General features: G+C 37.7%; 1 protein-coding gene across 1 annotated transcript in view; it reads right to left on the bottom strand.

Annotated features, from left to right (window-relative positions):
* Positions 1-6,963, bottom strand: part of LOC144980064 (uncharacterized) — a 46,643-nt gene extending 39,680 nt beyond the window's left edge. The window contains exons 1-2 of the mRNA XM_078927548.1: positions 6,820-6,963; positions 4,529-4,839 (exon numbers count right to left, since the gene is read on the bottom strand). Coding sequence (XP_078783674.1) covers positions 4,529-4,735 — 207 coding nt within the window. The 5' untranslated portion in view covers positions 4,736-4,839; positions 6,820-6,963. The remainder of the gene's footprint in view (positions 1-4,528; positions 4,840-6,819) is intronic.
* Positions 6,964-16,679: the final 9,716 nt, after the last annotated feature.

The raw sequence follows: 16,679 nt of genomic DNA on the forward strand, positions 1-16,679 counted from the left end.
GACTGCAAACTTCGCGATGTCCCATGTTTGAGAGATTTTGCCAAGATTTTGGGCCATTTAAATCAATCGATATTTGAAATGATCTGGCCAAATTTTAAATATTATGAATTTTTTTTTTCCACAGTACGGTAGTTAACTGGTTAATGGAAGGAACATCGAGTCTCTGAGACGATCGAAGGCCAGGCAGGATTGGAGAGCCATGATCGCTAATAGGCTTCAACAGTCGTGACGTCACTTCCCTCGTAGTGACGCATAGTAACTTAGGAACTGGTTCTAAACTATCGGAACAATGTCGGACGCCCTAATGATATACTTCTCCGACGAAGTATATCCAAAGGAGAAAAACATTATAAATCTGATCATGTTTTGACTTTTATACATTCTTATCACATGACATGTGAAAAAAGTTGTAGCAAGCATGAAGAATAAAAAGTACCGATTTTCTTTGTTTAGAACCAAGCTGATCGTTGCTGGGTACTTTTTATTTTTCATGCTGGCCAGAACTTTTTCACATGTCATAATGTGATCAGAATGTGTAAAAGTCGAAACATGATCAGATTTATAATTTATAATGTTTTTCACCTCTGGGTACACTTCTATGTTCGTCGGAGAAGTATTTCATAAGGGCGTCCGCCATTGTTCCGATAGTTCAGAACCAGTTACTAAATTAATAAGCGTCATTACGAGGGAAGTGACATCACGACTGTTGAAGTCCATTTCTGAAAGAGAGACCCGGCTACAGCTCATGTTGTCATTTGTAGTTATTGTTGATTTCTCAAATAGATGATCACTTTTCACTTTAATCTATAATATCGATTTTAATAAAGTAAGCTTTTATATAGCGCAATAATAATTAACAATTACAGCATTTGTATAGAGCATTATCCACTAATCGTGCTCAAAGCGTTTACAAAGGCTCCATAGCCAACAGCAACACTTTACATGTAGGACGAAACATGACGTCCGTTAGGCGATATTACAATTTTTTCCTGACAGAGACAGACAACTCCTTTAACAGCCCGGTGATCATTTTACACCCGAATACGATGAGAGAATAATATGAGTAAATAGCCCTTTCCAAGGAATCAACTATGCGCCGCTCAGGCACGAGTCATACCACTAGAACTGACGTGCACTTATTTGCAGGTCTGATAACCCAATTCCTTATGGGTGTTGTAATGGAAATCTCATAAAACGACACAAAATATTGTCCATTACAACAATGTTAAACTAGGCCCATAAGGATGTTCGGATGTCAGACCTGCACATATGTACACGTTGAACTAGACCTCATAATGTACTCAGAACGCTTTACAAAAAAAAAGTACCAAATCAACATTGAAAGTGTAGGAAGAGACATGACGTTGTTACCGGTCAGGTTATCATTTTACACTTGAGTATGGTGAGAAAATTAAATGTGAGTAAAACGTCTATTCGAGAATTCAACTTAGCACCGTCAACAGCGGGATTTCAACATTGGTCCCACAGGTTGCTTCGTGTATCATACTGCTCATATATAAAGCCGCACTAGTGGTGATCCAGAAAAAGTGTGTAGCGGTCACTTGTATCAATGTTGATGAAAAATAATAGTATGGAGAAGTGCCAGATGAAAATAAAAATATCGCGGTGTCAGAGCCAAAGTTGGGATCCAACTGACATGACAAACTCCAGTGCGATTGCTCGCTGATCTCTCTCTCTCTCTCTCTCTCTCTCTCTCTCTCTCTCTCTCTCTCTCTCTCTCTCTCTCTCTTTCTCTTTCTCTCCTTCTCTCTCTCTCTCTCTCTCTCCCCTTCTCTCTCTCTCTCTCTCTCTCTCTTCTCTTTCTCACTAGGCGGAGGGTGCCGTGTCAATTGGATACCAAGTTTGGCTCAGACGCCGCGATATTTTCATTCTCTGTCTTCATCTGGCAATTACTTCTCCATACCCCATATTTCTTATCACTAGTGGTTATCGCTTCAAGATGAGCAATAGTGTTGAAAATAGAAGGAATGTTAATAGACATTGTTGAGAATGTCAGGAACCCATGAAAAATCTATGATTCAGATCATTCAATGGAATTTCAAATGAACTGCACTGCCCAGTGATAAATAATTTCAATATATTCTCTCAGTGTATTATATAATTACGCTCTTCTGCCACGGCATTATATAAGATATCGTCGCCTAGACATTCCATGAAGGAATATTATTATATAATCCATCAAACAGGATGTCTGATGTCACTAGGAATCACCCATGTTGTCCAAGTGAGCAAAGTGGGGGTTAATAATCTTGCCCCAGGAGAAAAAAATGAAAGTGCCTGAAGCGGGGCTCTAACACGGGACCTTCCGGATCACAGTGCAATGCCTTAACCACTCGGCCACTTTATCCCCTTCAGTACATTATCCTTTGACATATTGCAAAATGTGGCTGCTTAAACCCCAAAGAAGTAAATAGATGCCAATAAATAGATGGAATAAAAAATTCAATTCAATTTACAAAGAAAAATGATGTGACTGTTTCGGGTTTCCCATTTGTCAACAACAACAACAACAACAACAACAACAACAACAACAACAACAACAACAACAATAACAACAACAACAACAACAACAACAACAACAACAACCACAAAAAAGAATGATGAATGAGACATATATGTCTCATGTTTCTTAAAATTTTGCATTCATTGTGGTGGTTGTTGACAAATGGGAAACCCGAAACATCCACGTCAAATTATGCCTTTAAAATTTGAATTTAAGTCTCCCTTCCCTTTTATTATAGAGATCTCCTTCTTCATGTATTCCTCCTTCTATAATATTCTTGGTTATAAGCCTTGTGATTGTGTATACGCTTTGAGACACTTGTGCACTCACAAATTATATCAGTTAGCGTGTAAATCTTAAGCTGTCGCTTATTGTTATAGGCAGCAATAATGGCGATCAGAGATCGATCGATCGATAATTCGATAGTTATTAGTGGTCCTATATTAATAACCAATAATCAATATAAGACTAAAACCAAATGGGTCAGTCCATTGTGTTACAATAGACGTCGAGTGAGGGGATTAGCGTTAATCTATAATCCCTATCCATACATAGGTTAGTCCATAGCACTTTGCAGACGCGGCTATGTGGTCTTGTGGTATGACACTGGCCTTTGGGTCGGAAGCTCCTGGGCTCGAGCCTCGCTCGGCGCATAATTGAGTCATTGGAAAGGGCTCTTTACTCACATTCTCTCATCGTATTCAGGTGTAAAACGAGTACCTGACCGTTAACAGTGTTGTCTCTGTCGAAAAAAATTGTAATATCGTCTAACAGGCGTCATGTCTCGTTCTCCTTGTTACGGATTGCTGTTGGTCAGGGACCCTTTGTAAAGCGCTTTGAGCACGTTTAGTGGATATTGCGCTAAAAGCTCAAGCTCAAGTATATCAGTGTACATTTTGTTGTAGTGAAGTCCATAAATATCAAACATAAGATGGAAACTTAGATGTCGTCGTATTTAGACAGGGAGGCTCATAACTGCGGCTTTGTGATCCTGTGATATAACATTGACAGAGAGGGTCCCCGGTTCGAGTCCTGCGTTGGGCGGCGCAAGATTGAGCTCTTGGGAAAGGCTCTTTACTTCCATTCTCTCACCACACTCTGGTGTAAAATGATTACTCGAAAGGTAACATTTTGGTTTCTGGCAAAAACGAAATGTGCTAGCACTTTACATGCGAAATGGCTCATCCTACTTGTTTAATGTTGTTGTTGGCTTGGGGCCCCTTGTAAACACAATGTGCACGTTTAGTGGATATTGCTTTGAAAAAATATTCAAGATATTTTATTTTACATGATATACAGCAATAGAAGATCAATCGCTCAAAGTTGATTTTACAAAACAGACTACAACATAACACTTATAAAAGATTATAAGATGGAAAATTTACCAGCGTCTAAAAGGCGTCATGGTTTGTCTTATATGTTAAGTGTTGGTGTTGGCTTGGGATCCCTTGTAAAACGCATTAAGCAGGTTCAAATTAAGATATAAAGGAGCAGCCACCGGTATAGGATAAAGATCTGAACAAGTGTGTATGAAAGGTGCCAGACAAAGAAAAATACAAGAAAAAATAAACATCCCAAAATAACAATCGACCTCGACTAGGGATCGAACCACAGACCTGATTAGCGGTCAGATGTCCTACCGTTACACCAGAGAGGCTCCCAATATAACAACATTTGAGAGATTGGAGACAACTTTGGATAAAGGATAAAAGCAAAAATTCCCTTTATTCACCCCCATGGGGAAATTTTCCTTTAGGATATATTCCAAGGGAAGACTGGAATAACCCAGGCGTCAGCCACAATACAGCGCAACAAATTGAGCAAGGGCGAGATGGCCACACCCTGCGGCGGGTGATCGAACTCGGTACCCTTCGGTTACGAAGCAAATATCATATTTTTGAGCCACGCTGAGAAGAGCAGTTGAGTACAGTTGCGGAAATCATATGGTAATGAAGCCTTTTATTGGTAATACATTTAATATAGTTTTGAGATGATCGGTTTTACCTTTTCCTTCAGTCCTTCTAAAAACGCTTCAGTGGGAAAATCATGATAGTCCACTTTGTAGATGGAATCAAACTTGTTGCTTTGTGGTCTCAAAGGAGAAGCCGGGAAAAGCTCTTTGCTGTCTTCATTAAGCAGACGTAGATTCCTGGCTATCCAGTTTCCGGTGGGGACCTCCAGGTTGTGCACGACGGGGATGTGCTCCGCCATTTTGGATTTTTGAAAAAGTTCAGATGAAGTGCAGAATTCGGCTTTTCTGGTTTATGACTATAATCCAGTGTAATTACATTTAGGGTGTCTGGTGCCGGGGATACCTGAAAACAAAATAAAATAAACATTTTAAGGTAAATAAAACGGTGGAGAGCGAGCGATGGTTATTATTATGACACCCTCATTCAATCAGTGTTGTATCAAGGGAAGTTTCGTTTTGTAACAGAGTTAAGCGATGCTGACTATGGTAAGTGACCGGATGGGTGGTAATGATTGCATAGCTCTGGCCCTATCTCTGTGTCTTTAACCAAGGCCTTTTACACGTTTTACAATGCTAGACTCATGTGCGAATAAGTATCTGGTTATGACGCTTAGTGTAAGACTGCTAGTACAAAACAAACACCCAAGCTACGTATTGAATGGTATAAATTAGAAATTAATTCGGTTCCAAAGAGTCTCTTTGGACAATAAATGAAAATAATTGTAAGGCGTTTTGAACACGGGCAATCCTTGGAAATGAGTTATTTCACCAATTTTTCCAATTTTCTATTCAGAGCAAATCGTTTTTTTTTTTTGGTTTTTTGTTGTTGTTTATTTTGTTTTGTTTTTCTGTCCTATTGAAACGAATAAAGATGACAAAAAGGCTGCAAACTGTTATACTAAAGAAAAACATCGCCAGACATATTGGTATGAAATGATACAAGTGAAAAGAATCGCCAAGATTGACCTGTAAAAGAACTTCCACTCACTTATTTCTGAACCATAGGTTATATTATGTACTTTCTCGTGTTGGATTTTTGACCAAAAGCATGGCTTCAATATATTTGTTTTGTATCTCAAAGTCTAAATACATCTCATAAAAATTAGTAACCGACTGTGTTCAAACAAGTAGCAATAACCCTTTAACTCTCTCACGACGTTTCTAGGGCAGACCCACAGCCACAGATTACCAACCATAGGAGGGCAGACCTACCGACTTGAAAACCTAGAAATTCGTAATTTTTGGGAGATAAACATTGCAGTTGTTATAGTAAACTCCAGAAATCAACAATTCATCCTCACACGGATTAAGTAACACCTCAAAATCCTTTTAAATTATGAAGTCTGGCATCAACTTTTATTTTCAATAAGTTTTAATGACACAGAGATGCTCATGACGTACTGAAACTAGAGCCAAAATTTCGTAATTCTACGAATTTTTTGTAATAGTAGGGAGGTCTGATCTAGGGACCTGATCGTTGACTGTCCTGTCGCTTTTAGTACATTTCTATCATTAATAGAAAACAACAACAACAACAAACGAACAAAATCCAACTGAATTATGTCATCAGAGCACCAACTGGTGAGGTATATTAATTTCATTTCTTAGATAACAGTTTGTTTCAACTCATAATGAACAATGAATCTGATTTTAGATGTGAGTGTCATCACCATTGGAATTTCGCAAGAACCAGTTTTGGTGCAAACTGCTTTTTTTTTCAAATGTCTCTCTCTCTCTCTCTCTCTCTCTCTCTCTCTCTCTCTCTCTCTCTCTCTCTCTCTCTCTCTCTCTCTCTCTCTCTCTCTCTCTCTCTCTCTCTCTCTCTCTATCTCTATCTCTCAGACTCTAGTTGTGCATGCGTTTCAGTATGTACGAATGTGTATATTTCGGCATTTGATCTATTCATAACCTAAACCTGATTTTTAAAAATAATCTCTTAAAATGCCAAGTGAATTTCTCCAAAGAAATTAATTTATTCATAATTACCTGTTATAACTTCCGCATACCGACAAATCACATTTAAAAAAATAAATTGTGGGGGTTGATGTGAATTAAATCGATCGATATTTTAATGAAAAAGTTGCCTGGCGAAAATGAAAAAAAAAAGTGTTTTATCAGAGTGCCTAACCGTTTCATCAAATTTATAGTAATTATTTTGATGAAACTCGCTTATTGATAAAACCCAAAATCGCATTGCCCTTTACAACTCTTTTGGTGAAAACAAAAGTATTTCAGTTCATGTTAGATTGGAATCTAAGTCTATCTGTAAAGGATAAATAATCTCAATTTTATTCAAATTTCGATTTCAACTAAACCAACTAACCTTTTACTTGGGTTAGACCATAAATATCCGTGACCATCATCACCACTCTCCAACCTCAGACCAACACAACAAACTGGCCTAACCGGAAGTTACAACACCATGCACTGATGGGATCACCAACAAACAAGTCGGGTACAATGCAGTGAGCACCAACAACGTAATCTTTACATTCGCCACTATCACCGCCACTACCACCACCACTATCACCACCACCACCACCACCACCACCACCACCGCTTCTACTACAAACAACCATAATTATAACAACAAGAGTCACTCTAAAGGAATCAAGGAAAAAAAAACCCAATCCCAGTGACATGCTGTATTAAAAGATAGACTCACAATCTACCTATTGCAGACAGTCTCAAATATGTCAGATACAATGTTGATCTTCAGCCAGAATAACAGCTAGCTATTTCTCGGATTACAGACACTGAACATAGAAACATTCTTCTTTTTTTAAACGTGCATCTATTACATTGTTTGTTCATTCACATACAGACGCGCGAGCACATACACACTTACACACACACACACACACACACATACACACACACATTATATATATATATATATATGTGTGTGTGTGTGTGTGTGTGTGTGTGTGTGTGTGATTATATATGTGCGAATATATAAACATTTAGATCGACCAAACTGGCAACAATTGATTTGTTCTCCTTGATCACCCCTGCGTCACCAAGCGTGATTAATCCTGGGACGGCTTGGAGACGGCGACTCAGATTACAGTTGCATTGGCCTATCTCGAGTTAAACGGCCATTGATACGTTAGCTTGTTCGCAGCTCGGCCACAACCACCACAACCACAAAGTGGCAACCATCAATCACAACCATCACTATTGCTGCAACCACAATTAACTATATATAAGCGAGCTCCGGCTTTACCTTGTCATGGAATATTACATTATCATTATCACCGTTTGATTCCTAAGTCGAATTTTTCACGCCCGTGCTTTCGCACATTCTGCTCCCTCTTTATGGAATGCTCTTTCAGCAGACACCAGACATCGTAATTCTCTGTAATTCTCCGTTTAAGCCTCTTTGAATACAGAGTAGATACTTCTTTTCAGTTTTTCGTGAGTGATTTTATTGATCTTGTTAAATTAATGATAGATATGATATATGTATATATATGTATAAGCGCTTCCGAGCACTTATGGTGGAAAGGGCGGTATAGAAAATTCTTCTTATTATTATTCTTCTTCTTCTTCTTCTTCTTCTTCTTCTTCTTCTTCTTCTTCTTCTTCTTCTTCTTCTTCTTCTTCTTGTTGTTGTTCTTCTTCGTCAAAGGGTTGAGTCCATATGTGGCTGATAAACAGCATTGTCTGTGTGTGTGTTTGGGGGGGGGGGGGGATGATAATACATGGTGCCCTACAGTCGTCACTTCTCACCACCCTATTTGTTCAAATATTCTGTTGTCTAACGACTAGAGATGTGTCGGGCATTGGTTTATAAGTATTGCGGGAATCGAGTCGTATTTTTTGGGAGGGTATCAGGAGTGTCGAACATCTCCATTCGGGTTGCTGCCACAAAATAAAGCAACCAGACCTACGCATTCACTCAATCCTCTCCGGGTCTCATGGCTCTCGAGACGATGCAAGGGATTTCCACCTGGTCCTGTCAGCAGTTATTCTTGGGGCCATCTCGAGGGACAGACCTCTGTTTTTGATCAATCTCTACGGTACGTCTCCAAGTCTCCTTGGGGGCGGCCTCGCTTCCTCTTTCCTTGAGCCTTTTTTATCAGTGTTTCATCAAGTCTGCGATAGACATGGCCCATTCATTGCCACCTTCTCCGTTTAACCTGACCTAGGTATCCTGTTTTGTTTTGTTTTTGTTCTTTTGGTTGTTTTTTTTTTTTTTGTGTGAGCATTGCGAATTCGCTTCATTGCCCGATGAGTCTGTATAAAAACTGGGTATCTCGAGCATCGAGCGTTTATAAGACGCTTTAACGATCTGAAAAAGTGTGTATGAGGCAGTGCCAGAAAAAGCAGAGACAAAATACATGAAAAAAGATAATCGAAAAATAACAGCCTTTCCTCGACTTGGGAGGCAGGCTGATTATTTGGGATGTTATTTTAAAATTTCTTTGCTTTGTCTCGCACTGTTTCATACATACTTTTTTTCTTCATATTTTTATCTTATACCGGTGCCAGTTCCGTACTTTATTTATCACTTTTAAGGATCATTATGCCAAAGATAACTTTGCGCTACACAAAAGGTAACATTATTGAAAGTAGAATAATAAATCATGGTTTAAAACAAATAAAGCCTAGCACCTAAAAACTTCAGAGTAAGAAATTAAGGAGCACGAAAGAACGCTCTCCCAAAAAAGGTTTTTAATGGAAGAAAGAAAACAACAGACGAAATCGACGAGGGCGACCATAGACGACATGGAAAGTAACTGTCGACAAAGACCTTAAAACCGGGAAGCTGACAAGGGACAAGGCTGCCCAGGACAGAGAGGAATATCGAATCTGCACGGCCCAATGTGTCAAAGACATGGGAGGAACTAAGGTCTAAGGTAAAGTAAAACACACACAAAAAAAACAAACAAAAAACAAAGACAAAAAAAAAACAAAACAAAAACAAAACAAACAAACAAAAAAAATAAAAACACACACACACAAAACAAAACAAAACAAAACAAACAAACAAACAAACAAAACAATTATTTTTTTGATCATTTTAACTTTGATATTTGTTTTCCTAATTTGGTTCATTCCGATATCATACTGAATTGAGACTGTGGTTCACAAATTCAGTCTCGCCGCTAAGGGGTTAATTTTGACACTACCACAACCGATTGTTAATTAATCCTTGTAAAATCCATAATACTCGTAGCTATAAAAATCGAATGGTGAAAAAAAATGCACTCAAAGTCGTCATGCTTAATAATGTCAGTCATTGACAAAACACTTTTTTCCAAAGTTTCTTCAGAAAAGCTTTCCCCTCCATACCGATTTGTGGTCTTGTGATATGACACTCGCTTTAGAATCAGAAGGTCCTGGGTTCGAGCCTCGCTCGGCGCATTGTTGAGTCATTGAAAAAGGCTCTTCACTCACATTCTCTCAGCGTACTCAGGTTTAAAATGAGTGCCTGGCCTTTAATAGCGTTGTCTCTGTCGGAAAAAAATGTATTATCGCCTAACAGGCGTCACGTCTCGTTCTATATGTTATAGCTGTGATGCTGTTGGCCAGGAACCCCTTGTAAAGCGTATTGAGTACGTTTAGTGGATATTGCGTTATATAATCGCTCTGAGAGACGCAAAGCTGAGTCCTTGGAAAACGCGCTTTAGTCACATTATCTCACCGCTCACATTTGCAAAATTAGTATCTGGCAGTTGGCGGCATTGTATCTGTCGCTAAACAGATGTAAAATGTAAAATCGCTAAACAGGCGACATGTCTCGTGCTACATGGTAAGTGTGCTATTTTGTAAACCGCTTTCAGAAGGTTAAGTGGATATTCCGCTAAATAAATATGCTCAGGTTAAAAACATATTGGTAAATGAAGTAAAGCTATTCTGTCCAAAGTTTGAAATAGAAGTGTTTTGTAGATTGTGTATAATACCAACATTCCCGAACACGGACGAAACTCATTTTTTCTACTGCCAATGGATTAACATGACCTTCACCTTGTCACAATTTACCAATCTCGAAGCTTAAAATGTCTTTGGTTTTTAGACTCTGAAAAAATTAGAAATCTTTAATTTAATTGATCGATTTTTTAATGTAAATGTTTTCTGACCAAAATCGTATTTGCAGTCTGAAACAACTGATATTACTACAACTACCATCAATGGTACGACCATCATGAACAACCAATATAAATCTACCACGGCAAGCATTAAAACCATAATGTACCACCACTATCATCACCACCACCACCACCACAAATACAACCACTTCTACCACCACCACCTCCTTAAAAACCATGACCACCAGCACCACCACCACCACCACCACCGCAAACACAGCCACAGACACCACCACCACCAACACACGCCTTACAGGTGTTTCCATGAGATACCAATTAGTCGATACGGTATATTAACCATTCAACTGCCATAATCTGGAGAGACGCATATGTAAAAATTTTGTCAGAAAACTGGGCCTTCAAACATTGATCGATTTAAATGACCTTCATTTTGGCAAAAACTATCAAATCTGGAACCTCTCGAGGTCCCAGGATTGAGAGTTTTGCCACGATGAAGGTCATTTAAATCGATCGATATTTGAAGGACGTGTTTTCTGGCAAAGTTTTAAAAAAAATAGGTGCATACGTGTCTTTCCATAGTACTTAAGTTAACTGCTTATTTGACTCTACCTACAATCCTGTGTAATGCTTGACAAAACAACTTCTAAGATTTAGGCCTCAAAGCTTTTAGTTGATATCATCATCATCTCAGAGGTTCTATGTCGGTGTGAACAAGATATCAAAAACTTCAACTTGACCATTTATATCTTATTACATATTTGGCAAATTGGAATTTTTGTTGTTGTTGGAAACACTAGGACTCCAAAACCAGTGGATCAATCTTCACTAAATTTGCATTGCGTTTTAAAGAAATAAAGAAAAATTGGGCTTTTATATAGTGCAATATCCAATAAATGTACTCAAAGCGCTTTACAATGGGTCACCAGCTAACAGCAACACTTAACACGTATGACGAGACATGGCGCTTGTTAGGAGATATTTCATTTTTCCCCCGACAGAGACAACGCTGTTGACGGCCAGGTACTCATTTTACACCTGAGTACGGTGAAAGAATGTGAGTAAAGAGCCTTTTCTTAGGACTCAATTATGCGCCGAGCGAAGATCGAATTTAGGACCTTCCGATCCGAAAACGAGTGTTATACCACAAGATCATATAGCCGCACTTAGTTCACAATTGACGTAAATATAGTTTGCGTGTAGACGTCTATATTGAGATTGATTAGATATCGTGATGATTGTATCAAAAAATCAAATTTGTTTCGTCAAATCCCATCAATTCAATTCAATTCAAATATTTATTAATTGTCGGTATTTATAAAATGTTTCATTGTTTGATCGTAGGTTGTGTGTCAACCTTCCTGTTAGCGAGTATGACAATGAGGTAGGAGTACTTGCATTAAATCGATATCAGTGGTTCCTCTCATTATTTTGGATGTAATCAACTTCTTAAAATCTATATGAAACATTTTCCATTAATGACATTGGGAAAGAATTCCACGATAAATGAGCAAAATATATTAGATATTAAATGCAGAAAATATCTCTCTGAGCCAAAATGAAAAGCTCTGTGGAATTCTCTTTTGCGGTCAAAAAATGTTTTGTCTCTCAAGACAATATAACTTGATTTCAAATTTTATTCAACATATTAATCATAAATTGTGAGTTGAGCGACTTATCATCACGTTAATCGAACGGACAGCTATGCTTGTATAGAAATATCTACCAAACGTGCTCAATGTGCTTTACAAAGTGACCCTAGACGACAGCAACACTTAACATGTAGGACGAGACATGACGCCTGTAAGGCGATAATACATTTTGTTCGGTAGATACAATGCTGTTAACGGTCATGGTTTCATTTCACCTTTGAGTGCGGTGGGGAATGTGAGTAAAGGACCTTTACCGAGGTCTTAACTTTGCGGGCTTAGAGCAAGACTCGAACACGATATCTACAGATCCGAAGGCGAGTGTCATACCACAAATCCACAAGCCATTGAGTTCAAGTGATAAGATAATTGATATGAAGTTTTAGTTTTCTCTAACTTTGAGAATTAATGATCTTTGTCTTCGGTAGAACAACGTGTAAGAATTGAGAAGATTCTGGAATCGGCAGAGGCAAAGAAAGTATGATAGTGAGGTTAAGATGGAATTCCTATGGGTATGTCAGGAGAAGAAGGGGAAGAACGATTCTGCAGAGACATTTAGATGGATTCCAGAGGGGAGAGAGGAGAAAGAATTATCCAAAACAAAATGGCACAGGATGGTGAGAAAGGAGGGATGGCAATCCTGGCAGAGAACCAAGACTGTAGCCAAAGGCCAGACAATATGGAAGGAAAATGGCTATTGTGGCCACTTGTCATTAAATTTGCACACTGGCATGGTGATTAAGTATTAGACCCCCCTCATCAATGTGACCTGCGGGCGCTCGCAAAGCGGACGATACAGCGATTTGTACAAAAGCCCAAATGTATAGATAGTATGCGCTTGGCTAAGAAGCTCATAACATTGCCAACCGGAAGTATAACGGACCAACATACAAAACTATGTGTAACCTTGAACGTTTATAGTCTGGTTAATACAGTTTAGTGAGATGTACTCATAAACGTGGATGACAAAAAACAATAATAAAGACATGGTGGGAGCTACGCTGAGGTCTCTGTCACTACTTTTATGACATTTGGATAGAAAGATATGATATTTCTAACCACAATCGGATTAATAATATTACAAAAGGTCCCCACAAAGGTATAGCTATATATTATTAAACAAGTCTGATGATTTAATTAAATTATAACTTTATTTTTAAAATAAGAAAATGTCAAAATAAAAAAGGGTTTGACAATAAAAATGTTCCTAATTTGGGTAATACCTAAAGACAATACAATATACACAAACAAATCTTGTCTGGTTGTTGTCTCAAGTTTGCTTCTCTGTCTCTTGTAGCGGAGTTGGTCTGGCTCCTCGTGAAGAAAATGTGTAGTGTGGCTACTTCTTCTATCTTGACCGGACACGATACAGCATATAATATTGAGATCAACAGTGCTTCTAAAACGTACTCCACACACAAGACTTATCACAATCCTTTTGTGTCTGGATAGTGATTTGACCGAACCAGTTTCAAGGCACCAATTATTATCACACTCTTTTATGGAGATGTCATATTACAACACGTGTCTCCTTTTATTTGTCACCGAACAAGGAAATACAACTGGTCAGCATGGAGTATTTTATAACACAGTTTTTGCCTTCTCTGTGTCAAACTTTATTGGGACTCGTACACATGGAACAGATCGACCTTTTATGTTCTATGATTTTAATGGTCAATCTTTGATCGAACTGATGATGATGATGATGATGATGATGATGATGATAATGAAGTAGTAGTAGTAGTAGTAGTAGTAGTAGTAGTAGTAGTAGTAGTAGTAGTAGTAGTAGTAGTAGTAGTAGTAGTAGTAGTAGTAGTAGTAGTAGTAGTAGTAGTAGTATAGTAGTAGTAGTAGTAGTATAGTAGTATAGTAGTAGTAGTATAGTAGTAGTAGTATAGTAGTATAGTAGTAGTAGTAGTAGTATAGTAGTAGTATAGTAGTAGTACTAGTAGTAGCTAGTAGTAGTAGTAGTAGTAGTAGTAGTAGTAGTAGTATAGAAGAAGAAGAAGAAGAAGAAGAAGAAGAAGAAGAAGAAGAAGAAGAAGAAGAAGAAGAAGAAGAAGAAGTAGGAGGAGGAGGAGGAGGATGAGGAGGAGGAGGAGGAGGAGGAGGAGGAGGAGGAGGAGGAGGAGGAGGAGGAGGAGGAGAAGAAGAAGAAGAAGAAGAAGAAGAAGAAGAAGGTGATGATGATGATGATGATGATGATGATGATGATGATGATGATGATGATGACGACGACGATGATGATAATGATAATGATGATGACAATGAAGGAATGATTCTTGTTTAAACAATGCCGCCTTTGCATGGTAGGTGAGTTATAATTATATTCAGCTTTTTAATAAGTGGCGCGTGTTTTTCTTCTTTTTCTCAACTTGTCTTAATTAAAATGTATTTTTTTCATGAATTTTAAAACAATAGGACAGGATTTCACTGATTACAGCTATAGAGCAGTAAAGTTAGGTGCCCCAAACGTAAACAATAACAAGTTGCTAGTGATTTCCGTTAGGGACCGGAATAATTTACGCACAATATAGGTCTCCCAATTTTGTAGTTTGAGTTGTTGGCAATACACTTTCAGTATTGAAAATATGTTTACATAAAATCTAACAGTTGCAGAAATAATAATATAAGGCTAAATTATTATGAAAATCAGGCTCCGAATAATTCTCGTTTTGTTCACACCAGCGCAATAATTTGCTCTGGTCTAAAAATAGATAGACTGTAACTTTTGATAAATTTGAGAAAATTTTACCTTTTGTTCCATAAAATATCCATATCTAGACATTATTTGATGCATGATCGAGTATTTATGAATATGTGTTTCTTTTGCCACCTAACAGCCAAATTTTAAAGGTTATTTTTTTCTATTATTTACATTGGAACGTGAGCTGTCAAGACAGGAACATGTGGTTTGCCACGTGCTTCTCGACCTTTGTTTACGTTTGGGGCACCTAACTTTACTGCTCTATATTAAAATTGATAGAGCAGTAAAGTTAGGTGCCCCAAACGTAAACAAAGGTCGAGAAGCACGTGGCAAACCACATGTTCCTGTCTTGACAGCTCACGTTCCAATGTAAATAATAGAAAAAAATAACCTTTAAAATTTGGCTGTTAGGTGGCAAAAGAAACACATATTCATAAATACTCGATCATGCATCAAATAATGTCTAGATATGGATATTTTATGGAACAAAAGGTAAAATTTTCTCAAATTTATCAAAAGTTACAGTCTATCTATTTTTAGACCAGAGCAAATTATTGCGCTGGTGTGAACAAAACGAGAATTATTCGGAGCCTGATTTTCATAATAATTTAGCCTTATATTATTATTTCTGCAACTGTTAGATTTTATGTAAACATATTTTCAATACTGAAAGTGTATTGCCTACAACTCAAACTACAAAATTGGGAGACCTATATTGTGCGTAAATTATTCCGGTCCCTAACGGAAATCACTATCAACTTGTTGTTGTTTACGTTTGGGGCACCTAACTTTACTGCTCTATAACTGGTAAGGATCGGAACTCGTCAATTATTTACCGTATCAAAATTATGAATTTTCCGCTTATCCATTTTGAAGGAATTCGTAAAAATGGAATGTTCGATTAATTGAAACTTAAACTATGAAGGGACGAATGGCAATTAATAACTATCAGACACATCAACATTTTATAACTATCAATACACATTACTGATGAATACAAATGTAAGTGAACATTACACATTTCAAACATTATTTTGATTGCAAAATTTTGAGAAATAGCTTGTGTGTATGCCAAAGAGGATTACTCAAATTTAATGTAGACTGGTCAAAAGTAGAAATTCATCAATTTATAATACAGTGTTTTCACAAATATGTACATGTGTTCAAAAATAACAACAACAACAACAACAACAACAACAACAACAACAACAACAACAACAACCAAGAAATACTGGACACATTCAATCATCACATTCTGATGACGAGGATGATTGAAAATGAGAAATGGAACGACAACGGAAAGAATCCAAGCATCACTCTATTCAATGAAATGTAATTTACCTCCAGTTTGAGAAGGTTGTAGCATGCCTTTTCCCAGTTCTACCTTGTCATATAATTGATTGCCTCGTCGGTGATAGTAAATTTGGTGTTCTCGCTCTACTTAGGTCTAATGCCCTCGATTGGATTGCGCTCACAGTGATATGGGAGAAGTCGCGCAATCTCGTGTCAAAACTCCCATATTAGACAGTCTGCTTTGTTAAAAACTGTTTCTGGTTCGTTTCGTTTTACTAAGGAGTATAGTTAACCCTTTGATAAATGGTCAGAATATGTAGTGCTACTTGATTGAAACAATGAAATCATGTCAGCATATATATATATATTTGTCAAAGTTGGAGCCTTGAAGTGCTCGTGGGCCAGCGAATTTAGCCAGTCTTCAAACACTTTTGCAATGAACTCAGTATTATATTCTCTGCCTTCCAGATGATGCAGAGAA

The sequence above is a fragment of the Berghia stephanieae genome, chromosome 9 (genome assembly GCF_034508935.2).
Source record: "Berghia stephanieae isolate SIO BIC M18660-M18661 chromosome 9, UCSD_Bste_1.3, whole genome shotgun sequence".
In the NCBI taxonomy this organism is placed as follows: domain Eukaryota; kingdom Metazoa; phylum Mollusca; class Gastropoda; order Nudibranchia; family Aeolidiidae; genus Berghia; species Berghia stephanieae.